General features: G+C 35.7%; 1 protein-coding gene across 2 annotated transcripts; it reads left to right on the forward strand.

Annotated features, from left to right (window-relative positions):
- The first annotated feature begins 132 nt into the window (after window positions 1-132).
- Window positions 133-26724, forward strand: lipib (lipase, member Ib). Of its 2 annotated transcripts, XM_088921089.1 has the most exons (11): window positions 133-415; window positions 9762-9832; window positions 13861-14237; window positions 16421-16529; window positions 18039-18140; window positions 19914-20003; window positions 20826-20993; window positions 22479-22568; window positions 23233-23341; window positions 23836-24009; window positions 25894-26724. In XM_088921089.1, the coding sequence occupies exons 2-11, from the start codon at window positions 9781-9783 to the stop codon at window positions 25979-25981; spliced, it is 1359 nt and encodes a 452-aa protein (XP_088777215.1). In that variant the 5' UTR covers window positions 133-415; window positions 9762-9780; the 3' UTR covers window positions 25982-26724. The 2 variants fall into 2 exon arrangements, with proteins under 2 accessions (XP_088777215.1, XP_088777216.1); XM_088921090.1 differs by lacking the exon at window positions 22479-22568 and having other exon boundaries at window positions 344-415.
- Window positions 26725-26861: the final 137 nt, after the last annotated feature.

Consider the following 26861-nt stretch of genomic DNA (forward strand, 5'->3'; position numbering starts at 1 on the left):
CTGTTCCCATTATTCTATAGAAGATTCATGCAGGAACTTAAGAGGTGTGTCTGGAGCTTCTACACCAGCAAGAAAAGTTTAACCTGACCGTGTTCTAAACAAACATTGAGTGTGGGTGCAGTTCAGCTCATTCTGCCTCAGTGTTGGTGCTGGGGAGGACGCAGGGGTGTTTGTGTGTGTAGGTATGCACAGGGGAGGAGTCAGTAGTTTCAGTTTCACCCACTTCCTTATTTTCAAACTGAGAATCAGTGGGATCTTAACATGCTCCTCGCAAAGACAAGAAAAGTCCTCTGAAAGCACTGGAATCGTGAGAGTTACTTCACAGTACCTTTGTACAGTTTAGTTGTTTGCCTGGAACACATGTTTTGGGGAACACTTTCCTGGCTGGAGTTTCCTGGGTGTTCTATGTTGACAGGTAAGGCTTGCTTAATTCTGTGCTGTGTGAAACACAAAACTTCACTTCAATGATGCAAGAGAAAAAGAACTTTGCTGTTTTTTTGCTTCTTCCTTTTTAATCCATGCTTACTCAAATAAATAGCATACACAAGAAGATCTGCACAACACTAACAACGAAAGGCAGTAGCTGTAATGACCAGTTATGAATTTTTAATCATGACCAAATGATTTTTTTTCAGTGCTTTATGAAAATGTGTTAATGATTACAAAAATGTTTTAATAAAGCTGCTAATATACTTTATAGCATATATTAAAATACTTTAAATAAATTTAATATAATACATTTTGGTCCTGGTAGAATTATGGATTCATGATGGGGGATGTACAGTATGACAGAATTAATAACTGTCAGACATAGTGAGATGTTTCTTTGTTCAATCTGTCAATGCACTACAATCATGTGTAAATAGTTTCTGTCATTCAGTTGCTAATGATGCCAAACTGTATAGAAACTGCAGAATACAAAATGTGATTTTTGTGTTACCTTAAGCAAATTTGAGCTTACTTTATCAAGGCTTTAAGGTTATTTATCATTTGGCCTCATGTTATACCAGAACACAATACTTACCAGTAGTAGTAGTTTAAATTCTAGTATTATAGTTATATTTAAGTTATGTTTGTAACCAAGGCAAGGCCAGCTACTGTAAACCTACTGCTTTGCCCAGAATTTCAGAATTGCTTAATAAACTAATATTACTTCATTAGAATTGTTTAGTTAATCATTCATCTGTGGTTTGGGGCATTTAAAGAAACGTTTGTTAGATAATTTAAAGAGGCCACTGTCCCATTTTAATTCCATCAGTTCCTCTGTGTTGCTCTAGCTGCTAAACACAAAGTAGCATGTCTGTTGAAAATATGTATCTAGATGAAGTGTATTTTCACAAAGCCGATCAGACCTGCCATGTGAAGTATGCTAAGGAGACAAGATACACTTACTGAACTACATTAAAATGTAGTGATCATTGACTTCTGGTGTACTGTAGGTATTATTTTTTTTACTGTTTTTTTGTTTTTAAAATTGCAGTTGACCGCATAATTAGCAGTATGAGCCTGCATTAAAAGTCATGTAAATAATCCTGCACTGCAGTGCATTTATAGTACTTGAAGGTATAGCAAGTCACTGTAGCTGTTGGAGGAGAAATACTGTCATGTCATTTGCCAAACTGCTTTATAATGTACCATATGGTGTCGCGGGAAGCCGGAGCCTACCCGGCAAGCAACGAGCGCAAGGCAGGGTACATCCTGGACAGGGTGCAAGTCTACCGCAGGCCAAGTGCAAGCCAATCATACATGGGGACAATTTGGAGGCCACAGTAAAATAAAATTTGGCCTGAACACCAGGATAACACCCTACTTGTCTCAAGAAATGCCTGGGGATCTTTAATGGCCACTTAGAGTCAGGACCTCAGTTTAACATCTCATCTGAAAGTCAGCACCCACTACAGTATAGCATCCCTGCCACTATACCAGGACATTAGGACCCACAGAGACTGAAGGGTGGGCACCCCCTGCTAGTCCCCCTAACACCACTTCTGGCTGCAACCATAGCTTCCAAGGAGGTCTCTACATCCAGGTGCTGACCAGGTTCCACCCTGCTTAGCTTCAGTAGGTAGCCAGTTGAGAGCTGCAGGGTGATATGGCAGCTGGTAAGGGGAAATACTCTATTGTGATATTTCAGTAGACTGTGGTAAGGAGATTAGGGACACCAGTGTCAGGGACACACATCTGAGAGTGATCATGTCTCAAACTATTCAACTAACCCAGTTTGTCACTTTTCTCTTTTGTTTCAGCTAGCTCAAGTTCTGACAGGCTGGTAGTTATTATTATTAAATTTAATTTTCAAATAAATTTAAATTTTCATAAGCCAATGGTGAGCCAAAGTTTTTTTTTACAATCCAGGAGTTTATAATTCCAACATATAAATCCATTTTTATCCTTGTGCTAGTGAGGGATTGTACCTGAGGCCACATTCTGTGAAACAAGTGTGTACATGTAGTTGCATAGTACAATATAAAGACAATCTGTGTCCTGTTGTGGCTAGTTCCTGTCAGTATGGACAGTTAAGTGTAGTTAAGTAGCTCAAAAGCAGTAGCACTGGAAATCACTGCAGGGATGAAAGTGCAGAGAAGACTTTGCACTCTTCTATTCTCTTACTCCACTAGAAGCTGTGCTCTGAAATGAAAGCATTCCTGTGCAAACCTAAGTTTCCCTTTACAGATGGAAGCAGCTGTTAAGAATGCACCCGCAGGGTATTCCATTACATTAATGAGTTATTAATAGAGTTATAAACAGCTGTTTTTATTTTGCCTGTAGTGCTAATAATTTTGGTAGTGTCTAGAGAGAAATATGAATCCACAGCTGTGAAAAATAAGAAAAAAGGCAACAAAAGTGTTGTTGTCTTTGAAAAGAATCTTTGAAAAGAACTGCTGGATTCAGAGACATTATCATGTGACTTCATATACTGTACACCAGCCAGCCTTAAACAGGTTTGTATTGTTAGTTCAGGTCTGCATTTTAAGGACTTACATGACTTCATACATTGTATTGAAAATCTAGTCTGACTACTTATTATGTTGTATATCACCTGGATACCAAGATACTCCCATGCACAACTGACCTCAGGCAAATTCTTTCAGCAACTGATTGTTAAACTGAGAAGTATGTGAGAATGCTGACAAGTTGTGAAATTCTGGGTGGCAGGCAAAGAAATCTAAATTAAAAAAAATGTAAATATCCACTTTGAATTCTGCATACATGAAGGTGTTGATTCTGAAGATAGGGAATGCAGTATTACCAAAATGTATTTGTATTGGCTGTATTTTTCCCACTGTGCTATTTTGAGAGGTAATGCATTATCTTTTCCTGCTCTTCTTCTGACAACAAAACAAAAAAAATAAAATAAAATCTACAGAAAAAAAACAAATAAACACTACAGAAAAATGTCCTCAGATTCCAGTAAAGGCTTTAGGTTACGATATATTGTGCATTTGACTTCATTCCTTTGTAATAAAGCAACAGTAACAGTATACCCTCCTTCAATTTATGGTTTACTTTATGTTTACATTGTCTATTGTAACTCCACTTCACAATAGTAGGTATATTAACATTATTGAAACCTATATTCAGAGAAAGTTGTCTCACTAAGATAAATGTGTTTAGTGTTACCTGTGACAAACTAGTTTGCTTTCGTTTCAGACTTCAAACATAAAGTCTTACTTTGCTATGATCAAACAAACACACTCATCTGCTCTTTTTTTGTTTTCCCTGAGAAAGTGCTGTTATTAAGATTAATTGTAATTTGTTTTGTAATGTCAGATGCAAGCTTGCACTGTCCATGCTTTTCCATTACACAAATACTGTATAAGAGTCTTAAAATCTGACACATTTCCGAGTGTCACTACCTTTCTTTTGTTTTTTTATCTTTTCTACTGTAATAGTGAAGTTCTGTTATATTTGAAGTACAATACAGCCATTTTTTTGTCTTGATTCTTTGCAGAATATGGTGCTTACTTTATCTTCTGTTACTTGGTAGATGTCTTGATCATGAAACAAGAAGAACACGGTTTATTGTAACAGAGCAGCTGTCTTTGCTCAGCTCAGATCTGCAAATGTGTACGTTACCCACTTTTCACGTTCGATGTCTGTAATAACTTTTATCAACCAATAAATCTAGATACCACAGACAGGTGTAAGGGAAGTTCCCTACACAAAACAACCCTGTTACCACAGTTATATTAAAAAAATCAGAGATAGATCAATAAAACTATTTTAGTACTTTATTAATTCTAAAGTAGGAACAACTTTTCTTTTAATCAGATAGCAGATGAGGAAGTAGAAAAAATATGTCTCATGATTTATTTCACAGAAGTGTATGCTTGAAATATAGCATATTATTTATATATATAGCATTATATATTGTTGCCCATATACAGTAGTACCTTTATTATTCCAGGCATACCAAAGTGAATACATTCCTAATACAGTACACTATCAAATGAAAAAATTAGTCTTCTGCCTTAGTGCTCAGTATAAAAACACAGGCTTCCTTAATACAGGGACCTTTTATAAACAGGTACGAATCAAAGATAATTCAAGTGAAGTGTGACAATTTAACAATGAAACCAATTGAATTGTTAAGGAAAGAGAAATACATATCCAATACAACAAGTGTTTTGTACAATGGGGGTCTCATTTTAGACAACCAGTCTATAAGATTTTAAACTAAGCTTTAAATGATCAATTATGTGACACCTAAAATGTGTTAAATGTTATTGTTCAAGCTGTAGAGTTGAGCTTTTTACTGAACTTTACTCTGTTGCAGCTAGGCTTACAGTAAACACAGATGATCAAAGGGGGTCTTCTGGGGAATTATTCTGGTTAATCATAAAGAGATAGGAGAGAGAGACAGGGAAGGAATAGAAGAGAGGAGAAGTGTACCAGATGAGGGTACTTTATTCTGTTTTGGAGTCTTGGAAAGCAGCAAAATTGTGATTTTGATTAAGTAATTTGAATCTTGTTATAGAGAGCTTGCTGTCCTTTATTTTTGGAAAATCAGATTTCATTTATTGTGAAATGCTAAAAAGATTATCTCCTAGCTAACAATTTTAGAAGAGGAAGAGAGATTTCCATTCACTTTTGGACATCCAGTTTATAGAAAGTGAAATTTAGCGCTAGATTATATTCTGTTTTTTTTCATTTAGGGAACCGGATATTTGAGGTTACAGGGCTAGAATTCTGGGATTTATGGAAAGGTACCTGTATACAGTAGGTCTATGAGACACTTTGTTTTGTAAATAGTGTAATAGTTTTTATGTTTTATCTGTGTTACATTGTGTGTTGTTTAGTTTTGTGTCATTTGTTAATAAATAGTTGTTTGTCGTAATGTGCCTCTGATTTATCACTCTTTTGCCAGAGATGTGTCAGCGAATAAGAAACTTGGATGCCTCAAATTATACCTACTGCTCAGATATATCTTTGGCATTTGGGATTTTTAATAATTAATTTTGATTATTTTCTTTCCCATACTCTATTTACCACCCCCAAAAACATAATTGTAACATTATAAAGAAAAATTTAAACTGTAATTTTAAAAAATTAAAAAATTGTTATTTTTCCTCTAAATACAATCTTTTTCTGTGTAATGTTATTTACGCCTCACTACTTTAATGGCATTCATGATGATTTGTAACAGATGCTCTCACATTAGTAAGTCATGCAGAAAACCACCCACCACTTCAAAAAACTACTTTTGACAGCAGCGGCTCTTAATGTGAGACTTCATATGGAAAGCCTTGTATTTTGTGAACCAATCTTAGATTTTCTAAAAACAGAACACTTTACGTTTTAATAGTAATCATAAATAAACCCTTGCATTTATAGTGGTGGTGGTGTAGCACAGTGGTCTAATCTCTAGATTCTGAATAAGTGGGTTTTGGGTTCAAGTCCCTCCAGATGGTTTGCTCAATTATAAATTAATTTAGGTGTACTGTGTAAATTACTGGCAGTAATCCCTGTGATGGACTGGCATCCTATCTGGAGGGTTAGGTGCTCTGCTACTAATAATAATTCTTTACACTTATAGTGCTTATCTGGACACTCCACTCAAAATGCTTTACAGGTAATGGAGACTCCCCTCCTGTGCAGCATCCACCTAAATGATGCGATGGCAGCTATAGTGCGCCAGAAAGCTCACCACACATCAGCTACCAGTGGAGGGGAGAACAGAGTGATGAAGTCAGTTCATAGATGGGGATTATTAGGAGGCTATGATTGGTAAAAACCAGTGGCAAATTTGGCCAGGATGCTGGGGTAACACTCCTACTCTATTCGAGAAACACTGTGGAATTTTTATTGACCACAGAGAGTCAGGACTTCAGTTTTACGTCTCATCCGAAGGACGGCACCTTTTTACAGTATAGTTTCCCTGTCACTATACTGGGGCATTAGGACCCACACAGAGGGGTGAGCACTCCGTACTGGCCCCTTTAATATCTCTTCCAGCGTCAACCTACATTTTTCCCAGGTTTCCCATCCAGGGTCACACCTGCTTAACTTCAGTGGGTTGTCAGTTGTGAGTTGCAGGATGATATGGTTGCTGCCAATGACAACATACTGTAGTTTACCCAACCAGAGCAAGGCTGGGTACACCCTGGATGGGATGCCAGCCCATAGCTGGACATAGACATAGACACAAACATGCACACATTCACACCAGGGCCAGTTTTCCCAGAAGGCAATTAACCTACCATATTTTTTTAGACTGTGGGAGGAAGCTGGAACCTCTGGAGGGAACTCACGTGAATATGTGGAGACACTGCAAACAAACTCCACACAGATAGCATCACAGGTGCAGAACTGAACCCAGGGCCATAGCATTTCTAGTTAGCAATGTTAACCATTGAACCAATGTGCCGAGCACATATGTGTTTTTAAAATACCACCTTAAAAAAAAGGTCACCACGAGTTCCCCTCTCTAAGTTCAATAGAACCCCTAAAATAAAAACAAATCTGTGCTAAAAGTGCAGCAACACTCCAAGCCTCCACATCCTGTTCCCAGCACCATGGATCTGAATGGTAGAAGGCTCCACAGCCAGGAATTGGTCCTGGTGTGAGTGTATGCACGTTTGTGTCAGCATGTACCCTGCAAAGGACTGTAATCCTGTCATGGTGTATCTTTCCTCATATCTGTAAAGGAGAACTGCTGTTCCAATTTCTCAGATCATGCAGAGTGAGAAACAAGTAAATAGTATTTTCAGCAAAACCGTCTTGTGTCAATAGCAATATTTGGCCAGTAGCCATATCACCCTACAGTACATCTCACAACTGGCAACCCACTGAAACTAAGTAGGTGTGAGCCTTGTCAGTATCTGGATGGGAGACCTCCTGGGAAAAACTAAGGTTGTTGCTGGAAGAGGTGTTAGTGGGGCCAGCAGGGGGCGCTCACCTAGCAGTCAGTGTGTGGTCCTAATGCCTCAGTATAGTGACAGGGACACTATACTGTAAAAAGGCGCCCTCCTTTGGATGAAACGTAAAACTGAGGTCCTGACTCTCTGTGGTTATTAAAAATCACAGAGCATTTCTCGAAAAGAGTAGGAGTGTAACCCTGGAGTCCTGGCCAAATTTCCCATTGGCCCTTACCAATCATGGCCTCCTAATTATCCCCATCTATGAATTGGCCTCATCACTCTGTTCTCTTCTCCAGTGATAGCTGATGTGCGGTGTGCTCATATTGGCAGCCGTTGCATCATCAAGGTGGATGCTGCACACTGGTGGTGGAGGGGAGTCCCCATTACCTGTAAAGTGCTTTGAGTAGATAGACCAGAAAAGTGTAAGTGTAAGGAATTTTTATTATTATATTTAAAAAGATGTATTCACAACCTTGCTTGTTTACTATGTAATACCTGGAAATTTAGTCTTTTTTTGTGAAGTAAATTTGAGGTTTTACATGTTACTTTCATTGTGAAATGCACTCATCAATGCACATTCTGTCTAACCCCAAAATATAAAAATAGTGTTGCAGTTCCCCTTTAATCGATATAGCACTAACAAAATGGATGGATGGATTATGTTCTGTTTGACACAGGTACTTACTTTTTCCTTGCGTTTTCCTTACTTCCTGAACAACTGTGTGCTTTGTTTTAGACCAAACACTACATATCCTACTGCAGCTCCCACAACTTCAAACACACAATGTTACAAAATACTGTATTATTGCCCTTTTTCCTTGTGTGCAGAGCTCACAAGTTCATGAAATTCAATATGTAAAAGGTCCTGTCAATACATCTCACATTACTTGGTTGTGCATTACTTTACTGAGATAAAACTTTAAATGGTGCAAGAATCCTGTTAACACAATGATGCATGTACAGTATTCGTGTATTCATATACTGTATTGATTTTTTTGTTTAATTTCTGTCAGAATCTTACTGCTTTCATGAATAGAAGCAGCATCTATCTTGGCGTTTTTCTTATTTTTCTGTTTAGAATTATCCTGTGAAAATAATATGCAATTCACTGAAATGACATATATTTTAGAAAGCCACAGACAATTCCCAAGTGCTATTAATAGTTCAGTTGAAGCAGAAGACCTATATTTTATGAGGTTCCCGGCCCCTGCATTAGCAGAACGTATGCCAAACTCGCTGAATTGTAATGGATATTTTAAACTCTTTTACATGGCATTGATGTGGGAAGGAAGACTGACTTTTGGGACACTCCTTGAAAAATAACCAAGATCCAAAACCGCAAAATCTGAGTTTGAAATTATTCAGTGAAATATGCCATGCAGCAGACATTTAGGCCACCAAACAGAGTAGAACATTCAAAATAATATATAAAAATAATTTAAAACCAGAAAATAATAATGCTGCAAAACAAGTTTTTTGAGTAATTATTTTACAGCAATCAGCCAAAGTCTGACTACATACAGTAATACTGCATTCTTCCCTCAGGCATTAGGTTTTTGAGATGCTATTTTGATTAGAAGAGTTCCAGACAATTTAAACATTTATAAAAATAATACAAAGATTTGACACATTTGTATAATAAAGATACATTAAACAAAGTATGCAGATGGTGACACACTCTAAACTTTGGCTAATAGTAAATAATCATTATTTTTGTAATATGGACAATGCTTTGCTGGGACACTTTGCTGATGGATAATTCTGAAAATATATAGTGGAGAAAAAAAAATATTGCTATAGGTATTGTTTCTTTATTTGTATTTTCCTGGGCTTTTTGTAGGTTCAGGAGATTTCAAGCACAGTCTGGAAATTATACAACAGTCATGTTGTGATTTAAATTATGTATTATTATTTCAAATTCAAAAGCTTTGAATGTATTGGCTGCTCACACATAAAAGTGGTCGATACTGCTGTGTAAGGCCAATCAGGTTACACCCTAATGCTTGTTCTGTACAACTTCATTAAAGTGTCAAAGTAAAAATAACACCCAGAACTCCAGACTAGCCCTACCACTGGATCCTTATAATAGCTTTAATACATTACCAAAAGCAAAGTACAACTTCTTACACATTATCATAAATGTAAAGCATTCACATACTGTAGGTCTGTGTTTATTGTTCCATTTTTTCAAGCTGGAGGAATCACATTCTGGAGATACTTTCAACTCGAATTAACTTGCAATAATCCTTTTACCCTCATCCTCAGAAGCAGCTTGTCCTGAACAGCTTTCTGAGACCTCAGGTTCTGCTTGGCACTTAACTACACATTGATGAGTGTTCACTGGGTCACTGCGTGCTTGCAGGCTGTGCTTTAGTGCTGAAAGCCTCTCTGTTTGTTTAGGTTTCCACCACAAGGCAAGATGTTCCAGTGGTGGATATTGGTGTTCTGCGGCACTTTTGTCTTCTGTGAAGGTAAATCTCATTTATTTTGTAACTTATTTTATGTTTGAGTTTTGTGTTTAACAAAGTGTGTCGAATTTGGATATTTTCGAAGTTCTACAAAAAGAGCAACACAAGTAAAAAACAACAAAAAAAGTAATTTAGAAGAGAATAGATACAGTAGGTATTCGAATTGTTTTTGTTGTTCTGTATATTTTCTAGTTCTATAAAAATATGTTTGATCTTTTTTCCCATGTGTTATGGCTGCTACTGATTTTTGAAGAAAACATAATACAGAAGCTAAAATGTTAAATCCAATTTTCACTGCAAACTTTCAGTGGTTTTCCATGTAGTAGCCTCTTTCTTATATAAAGGGATCAGAGGTTAAGAATGTATGAGTGAATGAAAAAGGATAATAACAGTGAAACATCCAGAATGTGTAACAACCTAGACCAGGCTGAGACAAAACTAAAAAAATTAGTCTTGAGTTGGTTTAGAAAAGAGTTAATTTAATGCAATCCTGAAGTATAACACAATTTAATCACATCAAATTTCACATCATTGAGAGAACTGCTATATGCAGTGTGGATCAACACAACTTCTTAATTTAGAAGCATGATCCAATTTTGAATGTGTGGACCAATTAAGGCACACAAAATACCTTTAGAGCTCATGACTGTTTTGTTTAAATGTCATCCTTTTCTCATAACATCAACAAGCTGATCTTAACAGAACAGCCTTGAAGGTTTGATATCAAAGAAAAAAATATGTGCTCTAAATTGTGCACACAGCATTCCTTCCACTGCACTAGTAAGTGTATCGAGGAAGGGAACAAATGTTAGATGTTGACACAGGAACTAGGATGCAAATCACGGATTATTGTGTCTGGAATCTGTTTAAAAGGAACAAGGGGAATTCCAAGAATAGAGACTATAAGGAGCAATGCGCATTGGAAAGCATAATAACCTTACAGCTTCTAAATATAAGTTAAGAAAAACAAAGAAAAGGGATATGGACATTTAGTTTCACTATTAACTTGTCTTCATATATCATATCATATATATATATATCATATATATTTATATTGTTTTTTTATAAATATTTTATGAAAATGATATTCCAACAGAAATGTGCTTTCTAAAAAAATATAAAATTAAAATTGAAGGACTTCTACTTCTGCATTATCCATCTCTAATAAATCCATGTTATTGTGGTCCAATAAGTAAATCCTTGGTTAGGGAAAAATATATGAATGTTACAAATGTATGTTATAGGCAAAACCAAAATCATTCTATTTATCAGTAGTCATTCTTTTCTATCTATGTAATCATTCTAAACTACGGATCCTATTTTCTACAAATCTAGAATGTACTTTTTAAAGTTCATAACTTTGTTATATAATTAATTAATTGTTTCAGAGTTGAAATGCTGAAGTTGTATCTGGAAGAAAATGTTCTTTTTTTATTCAAGCCACGGTTTATATGAGGGTAGAAAAAGTAACAGCATATTTCCTTCTGTATTTTGTTTTGTACTGTATATTTTGTTGTTGTTTGTTCATTCACAATGTAAACAAAAATAAATAATATCAGATATAAAAATATCCCAGGAACAAAAACATCCAAATTAAAACACAGATGTAATTTACCATGTCTTAATTACACAAAGCTATTCTCTGGATTCACTTTCCATCACACAACTTTATTGGTGGCATAGTGGTACAGTGGTTAGCATTGCTGTCTCACAGTGTTGGAGCCCTGGGCCAATTCTGGATCTTGGGTACTATCTGCTCATAGTCCAAAGACATACTGGTAGCGTTGTGCCTATGTCTGCTCTGTGATGGACAGGCCAGGGTGTATTATTTCTTGCATCTGTTGCTTGCCAGGATAGGATATGGCTCCCATGTACCCCCTATTGATAAAGAAGTTAGAACATGGGTGGATGTATAATTGATTCTAATGAGACAAATTAGTGTTTGCTTACTAACACTACGGCTGTCAGGACATTCATTATTATCAATGTTTGTGTTTATCAAGACCTACGTAGATTAATAGATTATATTAAATTAAAATATTTATTTCACATGGGACTATAATCCTAACACTCACAGAGTACCTACACCCCATCAAGACTGGAGTTTCATGGGATTTGATGGCTGGTTTTTAGAACATTAACATCTTTATATTCTAAAATTGCTTGATAATTTTGTTACATCCTTGATGTATTTGTTGCATTTACACAATTTGCACAATATGCACATACTGTATCATAAATCATCAACGTCTAAAAACGTTTCACGCAGATTATGAGTATTAAAGAAAACCTTAACTGTTTGGAGTTCAGAATGTTTTGGGTTTATATTCCAATGGCACTCATTTGTATTACATCATTGGTATTCTTGTGTGAAGGGTATTTGATACTAGCCAGCAGCAAGATTATCACTACAATTACCTGCTATTAGCCTTAAGCAAACAACTAAGCCTACTGCTAAGACCTATTATGCAATGACATGAGCTGCAGAACAATAAGCCCCTTAAGGATGAACCTCTGATTCCACTGTGGATCCTTGTGAATAGGTATGTACTGTACTTTGCAGTGGAACACCTGAAACAGTGCTTCCCAAACTCAGTCCTGGGGATGTACTGTGTCTTCTGGATTTTGCTCAAGTTGATTCTTAAACACAGGCTAATTGACTTCAGTTTTCTATTTGTTGTATATTTGTAAATTTGTTTTCAACTCATAAGAGGTAAAAGGAAATGTGTAATGGGTAAAAGCACTGTACCAATTTATGAGACTTCAGAACTGTCCTCATTCAGGTGTCTTGACTGAAATGTAATCAATTGGAGGAAGGACACACTCACTCATACTGTGTCATTCCCATTCCCAGTTGTGTCTGTTCATCATCAATTGATTAAGTCAGAAATAAGGGCAAGGAAGTTGAGGAGAGGCTGTGTGTTGGAAACAGAACCCTTGAAGTAGGGTGTTTTTAACACAAATGACCTAAAGCATCCTGCACATACCTTCAGCACAGCAAATTTATTTTAAAGAATGTGTGTTTAAGATATGTCAGCATCTTTCATGAGTAGTGGTTATCATCTAGGGTTATACATACTGAACCTGCATGATGATTCCTCTAAAATATCCAGTTCTTTGAGATGAAAATTTTAAACCAGGGACTCACCATGACAGATAGGAGATGTTTTACTTTACAAATTATGTCACTTTACATATTTTTACATACATTTACTGGTGTATGCCAATGTAAGAGTACATAAAGTGTATGAAATCACAGTGAATCATTAAAATTATTTTGTAAAATAAGAAAATGGAAAAAGTAAGTTAAATGCAGAGAAAAATATGGTACAATCGTGGAAAACATAAATAAATGCTAAGCAAGTTTACTGCTCATTCATAATGAAGGGTTTCTGTTAATCTACTCATAAATATATCTAGCCAAGGTGTTTTGATGTTTTGAGACTTCACCAGAATGAGGTGTGAAAAAAAACATTTCCTTTACCCAAAACCTAAAACTGGAACCTAAACTGTCAGCTCTGTGAATGTAACACATGACACATGGGTGAGAAACTGTTTTCATAAATGTGAAACTAGATAATCTCTTCCTGCACCATGTTGCATTTAGGAAAAAAAGAAAACCAGATAAAATATAAGTGGACAGTATTTCAACAATACAGTCCACTCAATGGTTATATAAATTTAAAAAAAAACTTGCTTAATATTAATTTACACCATTGTATTACAGGGTAAATGAAATTAGAGTTGTGTTAATAGTTTGTTTTACACCTAGAAATGCCATTCATAGTTCTAAATGACATGCAATGTTTTTGTTGACTTTGAAGGGTTGTGTCTGTGAATTTCTTTTTAAAAGAATGAGGACTGCACTACTTCAAAGGATATGTGCTCACCCTAGTGTACAGTATATACAGTAGCCTCATAGTGTACTCTTTTGTTATTGATTGATATGATGAAGTACATACTGTAATGATAAAATAACAATGATTACCGTTCATTGATTAATATTGCCATTGTATTTTTTCCATTTGTAGACAAGGACATGCAGTGTGACACCATCACAGACTTGGATTTCCACGACTCTTTTATAGGGACCAAACTGCACGTGAGACTCTTGCTGTACACCAAAGAAACACAGCTTTGTGGAGAGGAACTTAGTCATACAAACATTTCCCACTCTAAATCCTTTGATTTGTCAAGAAATACCACTTTTGTGATCCATGGATACAGGCCCACTGGTGCCCCTCCAGTCTGGGTAAATAAAACAATCGAATTGCTACTGAACTCAGATAACATGAACGTGATTGTAGTGGACTGGAATAGAGGGGCTGCAAATCTCAACTACTTTACAGCTGTGACCAACACAAAGAAAGCTGCAGAGAATCTGACAGAATTTGTTAGGCTGATGAAGGTAAGGGCAAATCTATGCTTCTATTTTGTATCTGCTTCTAAAAGTGTGAAATTTAATTCTTGTCTTATTACATACAGTACCATTATTGGACTACAACCTGTATTCCTCTTGTCACTGATTTCTGAAGTTGTTTGGAATCAGGCCATGTGGATGTATTGTCAATCTCAAAGATAACTGTGGCTTTTAAATTAAGTATCAAGTCATTCTCAATGATTAAAACTTTCATTGAATAATTCTTAATATTAACAAAACATGATGCAATTGTGCCATATTAACCTCTATGGTTTCGTAAAGTGTAATCTGCATTCAATTAAATACAGAACATGAAGAATAATTATATTTAATATAACTACAGTATATAAGGGCAGCACTGTGGTGCAGTGGTTAGCATTACTGCTTTGCAGTGCTGGGATCCTGGGATCGATTTTGGACCTGGGGTGCTATCTGCATAGAGTTTGTATGTTCTTCCAATGTTCACATGGGTTTCCTCCAGATTCTCTGGTTTCCTCCCATAGTCCAAAACATACTGGTGAGTGTCTGTTTGTGTCTGTCTGACCTGCGACAGACTGGCATCCTGTCCAGGGTCTACCCTATCTAGCACCTGTTGCTTGCCGGGTTGAGCTCTGGCTCCCCTGCGTCCCTGAATTGGAAGAAGCGGTTAGAAAATGGATGGATGGATAAATGTATGTTTATCAATGACACTTCTGAATCTTAACATTCTCAGCCCAGCCATATTCCAGTTTCTAAAAAATTGGACATTAAAAGTATAGGAAGATTCACTGATTTGTGATGTATGACAAGGGCATGAAGAGTAATGAATCACTGAGGAAGACTTACATGTCAGATTATACTCTACACTCCCAGTGATACTTCTCTGTATTATATCCACATTTTTTATACTGATTATACAATATCTGTTTCATATGACCTTTTTCACAAGTTCTACAGTATATACTGTATTAAGGATTTAGGAGTACTATATGCAAGAGAAAACAAATGATGCACATACTGTATCACCCAAGCTGTTAATGGTATATTCTTCTCTAAAGAACATGACTTGGTTTCCATTGTGTCCATTCTGCTTGCAGCTGCTGATCTACACTAGTTCTGTGTCTGAAGTGTTGCCTGCTCCTAAGCCTGTCATGCAGAGTAACACAAGCTCCCTTAGTACTTCTTCTTTTCTTTCTTGTCAACATGATAGCACGGATATTGACAAAACCACATTTTTGACAACATTTATGCAATTTCTATACAACTGATGATACAGTTCTATTAACGGAATCGTATTTGGACACAGTACTCAGCCTGTGCATCAGCAATGTATTCCATATCGCTGTTTTCTGTTGTCACTGTATGAAGGACTGGTGGGGGTGTAGAGCTCTTTGTCCTCAACAATAAGTTTTACAATAACTTTTCACTGGAAAAAAAACAAGATCCCAGATGTGGTTTGATACCTCATTGTTAACTTGGTGCATGACCTCATGAGCTGGTCATTCGTTTCAGCCACAGGCTTGCAAATGACAGCTCTATGGAAATTGGGCAATTGGGATGGGCAGCACTCCTGCAAGCTGCCTAATACTGTATGTACAGTATTTGCCTACAGTGTGGGGTGATGATGTTAGTGAGGCATTAGCACTTCCAATTGAGTTGATATGATGAAGATCTTTACACTGCATCTGATTTATGCCTTTTTATGCTCCTCTTTACAAGCATAAAAGCATGAAAATAGATTTGAAGCATACAGATCAAGATTCAGGGGCTTATGTGCTGAGATGCACTGTGCATGCTGCCAGTGTATATTGCAGCATAGACTACAATGGGCACATCAGATGTGTGGAAAAAAACATGTCAAAACTATGGCTAGTGTAGATTAGACCTAATTACATAAGAACTTACTTTAAGTAACTTTTACAATTTAGTTTCCAGCTACTAACACTAATTATGGATGCAAGGATGGTAAAGTTACTGTACATATTTGACACAAGTTACTCATTTATTTCAAATTCTTGGAAACTGGTATGTTTCTCACCCAGTGTGCTGCATAAGTGCAAAATGTAGAACATTAAAGGCTCTCTGAGAACTGTCCCTTTTCCAGCAGAACCATGCATCTTTGTGGTCAAAGACTGAATTGACAATGATTGACACAGCCTTTCCCTTGTGTGTCTATTGTCCTGTTGATTTAGGAGAATGGAGCATCGCTGAGCTCCATTCACATGATTGGAGTCAGTCTGGGAGCTCATCTGTCTGGATTTGTGGGGAGCATGTTGAATGGAAAAATTGGAAGAATCACTGGTAAGATTCACAAGGGGTGGATAGCTTCATTTCCTTTTCCAAAACCTACTGAACAAGAGAGAACTCCTGAAAGAGCTCTTAGCAAGGGAATAAGTAGTGGTGCAGGCAAGTGAAAACACATTTCCTAAGCATGAAAGATTGATGCTTGCTGCAAAATGTCTTTGTATTAAATTAATATTTTCACACATCACAGTGCAACTGGTACTAACGAAAACAGTCTCATCTCTCAATGTAGTGTCAGTGAGGAGGTAAACATGTAACTTGTTCAGCTGCCTAAAAAGCTTCTCACCCTCTTCACCATTTCCTTCTTTGTTGTTAACACTATAGCACATTTACTGACAAAATTAAATGAAAACTAAAACTGTTCAATTAATGAAATGATATTTGAATTCCATTGTATTACTTTCATTATTTCACAATGAAATAATTTTACCTCAGTGGCAAGAAAGAGCAAATAAATTCTGATGGTATGGTAATTTAAAATGATTTTTAACCAGTTCACATTTTTGATCAATAGTGTACTCTACAGTATGTACAGTATTTGGAAGTGGTTGTTGAGGAATCTTATGAATCTAGATAAAACTGGTTAACACCTGTCTAGGGTCAACATCTGAAGTTCTTGGAAGCTGCCAAGAAGCAAGAAAGGAATTAAAGTGTTAATTTAGTTGTCCTGCGTATGAGACACATTCAAAGGAAATGTCTGTTTTATCTTGACCAAAGTCATGGGTAAATGATTAAGAGTCATCAACAGTAGAAGGAGAGAGGACAAAACAAGCAGATAGAGAGAGAGAGAAGAACACAGAGGTGGGACATGGGGAAAGAAGGAGCAGATAGATGAAGGTCACAGGAAGAGACAGAAAGACACAAGGAGAGAGAAGAAAGTGCATGCCACATCCAGATCATCCATAAAGACCCATTCAATTATTTGAAAAATGGCCTCTCCTGGTTGCCGATGCATTTTTAGAATAGGGAGATATGTTTCTCATTCACTTTGTAGCATTCAGATTTATCTAGAGAGAGATTTAATTGTAGGTCGGATACTGTTTACTGTAGTTTAGAAGGCTTATTTATTCAAGTTGTTGGCCTGTGTAGGTGTTTTTTAGGATTTGAATATCCAGAAGCAGTCTGGTTTTTTGTGGGATGTAGGCTGCTGGAATGTCTTATTTGTATATAGTGTAACTTGTATGTTGCGTGTTTATGTTGTGTGTTGTCATTGTTGTGTGCACTACAAATTGTTAATAAACATTTGTTTAGCCTAGTTTGCCTGACTTCTTATTTTTTCACCAAAGCTGTGCAGGTGAGACCCAGAGAACAAGAACTCAGGTGCCTCTAATTATACTAATGGGTTATTTTTGGCATATTATTTACAATGATTATGATTATTTTATTTATTAACCCCCTTGGTCATTTTTTTATATTCACTACTTTCATAACCTCTATTTGTTACATTATCATCCTTCATGCTGTAAATGCCATTCCTTTATAATGTTCCTTTTTGTCCTTCCTCAGGGCTTGACCCTGCCGGCCCATTATTCACTGGGAAGCCCCCAGAGGAGAGACTGGACAGCAGTGACGCAGAGTTTGTTGATGTCTTACACACCGACATGGATGGTATGGATCTGGTTATACAAGATAGGGTGTAATAATAGTTGTATTAGGGACATATTAATACATCCTGCTGTTTCTTTAAAAAGAATGTAACACTAGGTTGTATAAGCACTGTGTTAATACAACCTTAGGCTGGTCTGAAAACACTGTAATGCTGGGTTGTGTGAGCACTGTGTTACTACACATTTCTGTAGCTGTGCACCACACATCCAGCAGCTGCTCATATTTGCGAACATCCATCTGCAGTGATAGAATAGGCACCTTCACCATTGTAACTTTACCATGACAGATCTCATTTTACATTACTCTCTTTTTATTTTATCTTTGACTTACTAATTACATTGCTATGAACCTTTTCCTTATCGATTAAAATGCCCATATGTGATTAAACAACTCTAATCTTGTTTGGATCTTGATCTCTTGATCTCTTTTAGGGATAGATTGCTAGCAGCTATGGTGTATTTTGTTGTATTTTGAGTTCTTCCTTGCTTTTTAATAATTTTGGTCAACCACTCTATAATCATTCACCTTTGCTGTAAAAACAGGCTGGATTTATTAAAACAATGTATTGAACAGTGTAAATGCAAGCACAAAATAGTTGCTAAGAGAAATAAAATATATTTTTATTATATTTTTATATAGTCATTCTTTCCCCATTTGCACTAAGTCATGCAGGACATGAGCTAACCCTGTTTTATAGTGTCTGTGGGAGGAAGCCACAATGATTTGAAAAACAAACTTCACTGTACTTTTCTCTTTGCATCACTGCAACAAATTTTAAGATTCTCTCTTGAAAAACATCCTTTCCAAGTAAACTCATGCCTGCCTTAGATTCACTTGATATCATGACCAACGTATTATGACCTACTGTATTATCATAAACACAGAGTTAAAACAAGGCTACAAAAGTGAGAACGGTGGGGTTTCACCTTCAACAACATATTTGTACATAATCCATTCTTTCATTTTCTAACTACTTGTTCCAATTGAGGGTCACAGGGAAGCCATTGTCTATCCTGGCAAGCATGGAGTGCAAAGCAGGATATACCCTGGAAGGCACAAACAGACATACAAAGCAGACACACAGGCACAAACACAGACACGCACATATGTACTCCTAATTAGACAATTAACCTACCAGTATGTTTTCGGATTGTGGGAGGAAAATGGAGCATCCGGAGGAAACCCACTCAAACATGAACTTACAGTACAAACTCCACACAGACATTACCAAGATCTGGAATTGAAACCTTAGCCCGAGAGCTGTGAGATATGCCAACCACTGCACCATCGCGCCACCCTATTTATACATAAAATAAAAACAAAAGACATATAAATACAGTAGAAAAAAAGTAAATAAAATTATACAATGGAGATACAAAGGAGATGAAAGGAGGTAGGCATACATTAATAGTGTTATCCTCTGTGCGCTCATCAACCCAGAGGACATTTTCTGAATCAGCAGTGTAACACAAAAGCTGAAGGTACTGTACACTGAAGTGCCAAATAAAAAAAAAACAGCAGTGTTGTGGAAATATGGAACAAATGTGGAGGCCAATACCTTGACTTCTTTTATGAAACTGCTGCACTAATTAGCTACCATCAACCAAAAGAACTACTGTACATGTGCTGAATACAATATCAATATCAAATCATATACTATCTACAGTCTATTTTCAAGCAAGACACATCCAATCTATTACTCTTTCCATTATGTTTTTGTTTACCTTTTGCTTTTCCAGGGAATCTTAACACAATTTTGTTTCTAACCTTCAGCTCTAGGATTCAGACTTCCTTTGGGTCATATCGACTTCTATGCCAACGGAGGAGCAGACCAGCCTGGCTGCCCCAAAACTATTTTTTCTGGTGAGCTTTTTTTCTGGAGAACTGGTTATTGTACTTTATTCCCGTAAAGACAAGTGTGTGATTTGAGGATTCTGAACTTGTGGCCTTTCCTGTTACAGCTTGTAAAGGAACAATTTCACATTCATAAGACCTTGCAAAATTCCCAACAGAATAAAAGAATCCCGTCTGAATTGGCGATAATTTATCCATTTAAAAATGAGTCTATTTAAACAAAATTGATCCTTTGAAAAAGCAAAAAAAATCATCTATCAATTATATTAAGATCATACATTCGAGAAAACTAAAGGCTGCTCTGATATAACCATTTAAAGATAATGTTTAAAGTGACTCCAAAATGTTAGAAGCTCTGTGATAATATTCCTCAATATCAAGTGACCTGTCATGCGTCTTACTTTGTTTTGACAGAAGCATGCTTGCATTGTATGACTCATTGTATGTGATCCTCAGGAAATACATGCCTATGGAATCAGGTGGAATTCAGCAAACTGTGTCAGCAGAGCACTGCAAAATATTTGAGCTAGAATATAGTTGACAAGCCAGGTTATTTAGAACAACGAAGTTTGCAATTTTGTTTTTCTCTTAAATTTAATTAATTTCCTTAGCAGCTCTGTAAATCTTTTTTTCTTCTTCTACTTATAAGGCACTTCAGAACCCACACACAAACTGTAAGCAATCCTACTACCTTTTTGTCAGTTCATTATTGCCAGTCAAGCGACAACACGTTAGTTCCTAATGTATCATTGGGTTGTTCACCCACAGGGAGGGAATATTTAATAAAAATTATATTCAAATGTTCTACTTTTGATATTTTTTTTGTTTCAGGTAAAAAATACTTTGTGTGTGACCATCAGAGATCAGTCTTCCTATTTATGAGCTCACTAAATAAGACATGTGATATAACTGCTTACCCCTGTTCATCATATTCGGATTTTCTTGACGGAAAATGTTTGGATTGTAAGGATTTTCATCCTGCACCCTGTCCACTCTTTGGTAAGATGTATTCTGTAACTGAATACCTCCTAATAAACACATTTTTTTCAGATTTTTCACAGTATTGTATACAGTAGTGGTAGAGGTACAATATATAGACACCACAAACATACTTACAATTATTCTTCTGTTTCCACAGTAAGTACCTGTGTGCACTACTGCTAAAATAACTAGATTCACATTAGATACACACCATGTGCTGCTGCTTATACCTCAGTGCAAACATGCCTTGCTCTTTAGTTAAAGTAACTTAACTAAAGTTACTCCTTAATTAAAGTGTTGCTAAGAGCAAAGCAATTCCCTTCAAATAAGGCCAATCTTTGCAAATACTTCTGGAGATTTGGAGGAAAAACATTGGTTTTCTTGACAGTCCCACCCAGGAATCAATAAGCTTTCACAAATTGGATTCATTTCTTCATGATGACGAAATCCCATCCCTTTAACTGCCAACCTTAGTTACTAAGAAATGCTTGCACTCTTGGTGACATCGTACAGGTCCATACATGTTTCAGGATCTTGAGGGAAACTTACTTGCCCAGGGTTTCCTATTTTACTTAGTCCTGTCTCAGACTCTGCTTCTCCCTTCGCGGCTACTGTATGGAGTTCCGTGGGATGCTACTTTACCATCCCATTCAGTAACATTCAGTCTAATTGTTTCAAAAGACACCATGAAGGTTCTGCTCTCTTGTCATATACCTGTAGGTTGTTTTCTACCATCTAGGATCACAAAGCTCCAGTTAATGTGTAGGGAACAAAACAAACTGGTTGAATATGCTCCTGTTCCTCAGAAAACCTGGTGATTCTGTATAAGTATTTGTATTTTAAACTGTAATTTAACAGTGATATTTGGGTAATTAATGATCAAATTATCTCTCAAATCATTCCTTGAATTGGAAACTGCAAAGGATACAAGTTATAAGCAAGTTATAAGCAGGTTAATATTAGAATAATGATTATTCCTAAAATGTCTAGCAATTTTTCACTCTATAATGTTTATTCCAAATCTTTTATTTTCAGTGTTAAAAACACATATAATTAAATTGTTTAACTGTGTCTTCTATTTTTAAGAACAATATAGATACTAAAAAGAGATAGATGGACATGGTGGTTAGCTCTGCCTATCCCTGGGTTCAATTGTAGGCTAGGGCACCTTCTGTGTGGAGTCTGCATGTCCCACCCGGCTATAGTCCCACCTTTTACCCTCTGGCTAGGACTCTGGTTCACTTGGACCCACCAATGATGAAGCTCTTACTAAAAATTGATGGATCAGGATACTAAGAGAATAAATGTCTGTAGTTATTTTAAACCTGGTAATGAAGACAACTACACCAATTATAATAGAGCATTTTTATAATACTACATTGCTACTTTGTTTTGTTTTATATTTCTGCATTAAATGATAGGCTAGTAGTATACATCAGTTCTAGAATGCTGAAGGTAGGTGTGTAAACATATTCATATACTTGTGGTTTGTTCCTTTTTCAGGCTATTATGTAAATAAGTGGAAAGATGTTCTTTTAAAACTTGGCCAAACAAAAACATATTTTTCTACAACGGCAAAAGATCCATTTTGTAGTAAGTGAAATCATTTTGACTATTTTTACATTGATTTTTTCAACTTCCCTTCCCTGTAGTATGTTCCCACCCCAGCTCCTGTAGGATTGCTATCTTTGCTGGTTTACATTCCAGATGATCTCTTAATCACCAGTGTTGATTGATGCTTTTAATTGATCTGCTCACTTGTTTAGACTTTATGTCTAAAAAAGTTTCTACTTCATGTGGACATTTTCCAACAATTCCACATATGAAGCTTTATATATTATATGATATATTATATATCATAAGCTGTCTCTTCTAAAGTTTTTTAATACAAGTTTACAGCCTAATTTCTGACTAAACTGCTAATACTGCTAATAAATGGCAGAACTTTCAAGGCATTTTGCTCCAGTGCGAAATTTGTAATCAGTTCCCTTTACTAAATTGATGTTACCTAATATCCCTTATGTCTTGTATTATAAATATATACTTTGTTTGATGTGAAAATATGTTAGATTTGCATTTGTTTTTAACACTCATTTACAGTATTCTCCAGCAGATTTGTACTTTTACAAAATCTTTCAGCAAATTAAAAAAAAAATCTACTCTGAGGGAAATTCCCTTGTATTGTCTCTCTAGGTGTTCATGTTGCATCATACTCTATATCTTACAATTGACTGAAAATTATGTTTTCTATTTCAAGAGCATAATTACCTTGTGGATATTGTTACATGGAACCAAAACACACGGTGGGGATTCGTCACAATAAAATTATTCAGCGGCAGAAATGTCACAGAGGCCAAAATAGACCAGTAAGTTCCAGTACTGCAGTTGAGTATCAGGTTAACGTGTGAAGCCATTTTTGGTGGCCCTATTATCACTATACCAGTCAAGTTTCATCCGTCCATGTTGAACTGAGGATCTCAGATGACTATTCCTTGAATGAAGCCTGGGTGTCAGCATATACAAAACGATTGATTTATCCAGACTCTAAAACTCTTTTGTTTAAAAAAAGTGTCCCCTTTTCACAGTTTTAACACAATTTCTTGTAGTTTTCACTTATCTTAATAATAAATCAAACATTTAAGATTAATACACATTTATTTAAATTCTGTATATTTTAATATATACTGTAGAGAGGAACTAAGAACTAACCAGGTGATTTTAAGCAATCTTTACAGTACATCTTAATGTTTAATAAACTTATAATTTTATTTCAAGAAATAATTTTTATTACACTTTCTAATGAAAACAGTGGGGGGCAGTTTGTTTTGATCATGTGGAAATATTTTAATTTGTCTTTCAGTAAAGCAGCAAAGTTTGAGCAGTACACAGAGACACGCCTGCTAGCACAGTTTGATGAAGACTACGAGAATATTCAAAAGATCTCTTTGAAGTTCTCCACTGGAAACATGATTGGACCAAGATACAAGCTAAGAGTCATCAGGTTCAAACTCAGACGTTTGGAAAAGAGTAACCGGTAATTAATTATTTAATTGATAATATTGTCATGCTCATAATGATACACATTCTTATAATGGGATGGCAAAATGGACTTCTGAATTGAGTCACTGGTTAGAATCAGCTGCCTGTTTAACCACCACACTCATGACTGTTGCCATAAAACAGAACTTTTTTAGTGGCTCTTCAGCTCCTAATATTTCTCTGATTGGTTCTACAGTATATGTCCCCTTATACACTAGCAGAGGAGTTTTCCTAGTATATTTAATTTTGTACAGCTTTAGAGTAGAGCATATTTATTTTATCAATCTTTAAATAATTTATTAGCCATTACTTGTATCATTTTTGTTTGTAGAAATGCATATACAGTACTGTATACAGTACCTGCCTGGAAAGAACTTTGGCAGAACTCTGTCTTATTAGAACAAGTTTCTTTTCTTTCTTTTCAAAATTCTGTGGTCATAGATGCCAATCCAGAAAAGCAGAAACAGCTACAACTTCAAACTGTTTTCACAAACATAGGCGATAACAGATAATTAAATGGCAGTATGTTCTCTAAAAAAGACATTCCTTGCAAGCCCCCGCATTACTTAACATCTCAGGAAACAAGACGTTCAGCCCTAAAGTCTGATATTTTCACTTCCCTAAAAATATAGAGAATTGTATTTTAGACTCTACATTTGAATGACCACAATTACACCTAAAATGAAACTGAAGTCTTTATTCCTGCCACAAGCTTTAAAGCAAAACTATTATATTTATTATTCATTACAGGTCAGTCTTATTACAGTAGAATGGTATGTGGTGTATCACACTGCTTTGTAATGTCTCTCTGTTTTGAATCTGATTCTGGTACTGATAAAGCAACCCAGCTATCTTCAAAATTAACACTGAAACACAAATCAAAGGGCACAAGCTTTAAAAGAGAAAGCTCAAAGTGTTAGTTTTATGAAACAAGCTACCGAGCTACAATATATTGTTAAAATTGATCTGGCAACAAATGTTTGAATGAGATCCTCAAATTAATCAGCTACTAGAAATCAAATGGGATAGATGGAGTAAATGCTAACATGTTGTTAGTAACCCTGTTATGTTGCTGGAATTTACAATAAAACTGTGACAGACACTTATTTGTGTCTTTCAGTATAAATATAAATATAAATCTCCCACTCCACGCATTCAGCGATTATGAGAATAAATTGAAACATATAATCATTTTGGACATTTCTCCAAACAGAAGTCCAATCATTACTGGTTTTTGTTAACTATTGTTTAAGATTCAGTTGCTCCCATTTCTGCACTATATGTTAGGTCATGATATCTGATAGAAAAGAAAAATAAATTAAAGGTAGATTTTGTTCTGCATACAAAGGCAAATCTAACCAAGGTTGTCTCCATGAGCAAGGACAAATTAGTTAAAAATAAACTATACTACATCATGTTCTTGAAAATAACATTGTCTTGTGCCACCATCTTCTTGTCTTGGACAATTCTGTTCATTGGACATGGTGTTAATCTTTGATTCACGTCAAAGCAAAAGGTGTGTGAAACAAACTAAAGGGACCACAACAGAGCACTCTGTTGGGAAAACTAATCTGATTTTTGTGAGTACGGAGGGCAATACACAGTGCTCCTGGAGAAGGAAAATAGAGTGCTTACTTTCCTGTTCTCACTTTAGTGTGCATCACATTTCTTTTCTTACTTTTGTTAATGTGTGTTTCCTTTGTGTCATTTGGAGTTTTTGGTTATCTGTCATTCCAAAAAGGTATTTTTTTTCTCGCCCTACTATTATAGTGAACATCAATTATATATGGACATATTAAAGTTTTGTATCTATGGGTTTATTACAGTCAGTGTAAATAGACTACATTTACTATCTAATTGTGTTTTCTTTTCATTTCAGCATGCCCCTGTGCAGATATGATCTTATTCTGGAGGAAAACTCTGAAGTGTCATTCAGACCCATTCCTTGTCAGGACATGCAGTTTTAAAGATCGGGAAAATCTTGCTGCATAGCCTTGAACATGATAGATGTATTTAAGAGGAAACATATATTCCGGGGAATACTTCAAACTGTATATACTGTATTGTAGCTTTTGTTTTGTTTTTTTATTTGAAATATGATTTTATTTTTGTAATGAAAAAAATTCTAAACAATATAAATTTATTGTGTCAAAATATGATTTTAAAACTCACAGTTCATGCAATGATATTTATTTCAGTTCTCAAAGTGATGTATTTTTGTTGAAAGACGAAATAGTGAAAGTAACAAATTAGTTGTAAAATTTAAAAAAGAACTTATTTTCTTAATATTTATAAATGCAAATACATTTTCATGTTGTTTTAAAAAATCCTTAAGACGTATTTTATTTTCGTGATAATACTTTGGCAAAAATGTAATGTACAGTAGAAACATCATTGAGCTGTTGCAATAGAAAAAGCTAATACCTACAGTACATAACCTTAATTCCAAAACTGATGTGATAAAATGAATATGTCCTGAAAACTTGATTAAGCAACAGTTTGATCATATTACCAACTGCAAAGTATGAAAGTCCGTTTTTACAAAATGAAGTTTCTCTGGTTATATTTGGCATGAAAATGTTGAAATAACAGCTTTAATTTATTTTGTTCTCCAGGACTCCTCTGAACATTTGCTCTCCATTTGTGCCTGGACATATAGACCTTTTCTGTGATTTGTTTTAAAATGTTTGTCTAAATAAAACTATCAGAATGATTTTTGCAGGTAAAGTATTTTTTTTATATTAAAGCAGATTTGCAGTTGTTACAATGTGGGGAAAAAAATTAATGGTTTATCCCAGCAAGCGACTGGCACAAGACAGGATATACCCTGGACAGAATGCCAGTACA

Source organism: Atractosteus spatula, chromosome 7 (assembly GCF_055471065.1).
Source record: "Atractosteus spatula isolate fAtrSpa1 chromosome 7, fAtrSpa1.hap1, whole genome shotgun sequence".
Classification (NCBI taxonomy): Eukaryota; Metazoa; Chordata; class Actinopteri; order Semionotiformes; family Lepisosteidae; genus Atractosteus; species Atractosteus spatula.

Bases quoted from the DNA above. Each gene is read 5' to 3' on its own strand.
- lipib (XM_088921089.1), top strand. From the start codon at position 9,781: ATGTTCCAGTGGTGGATATTGGTGTTCTGCGGCACTTTTGTCTTCTGT. The intron at 20,994-22,478 runs GTAAGATGTATT...TTCCTTTTTCAG, and splicing joins TGCACCCTGTCCACTCTTTG to GCTATTATGTAAATAAGTGG. The intron at 22,569-23,232 runs GTAAGTGAAATC...TTCTATTTCAAG, and splicing joins GGCAAAAGATCCATTTTGTA to AGCATAATTACCTTGTGGAT.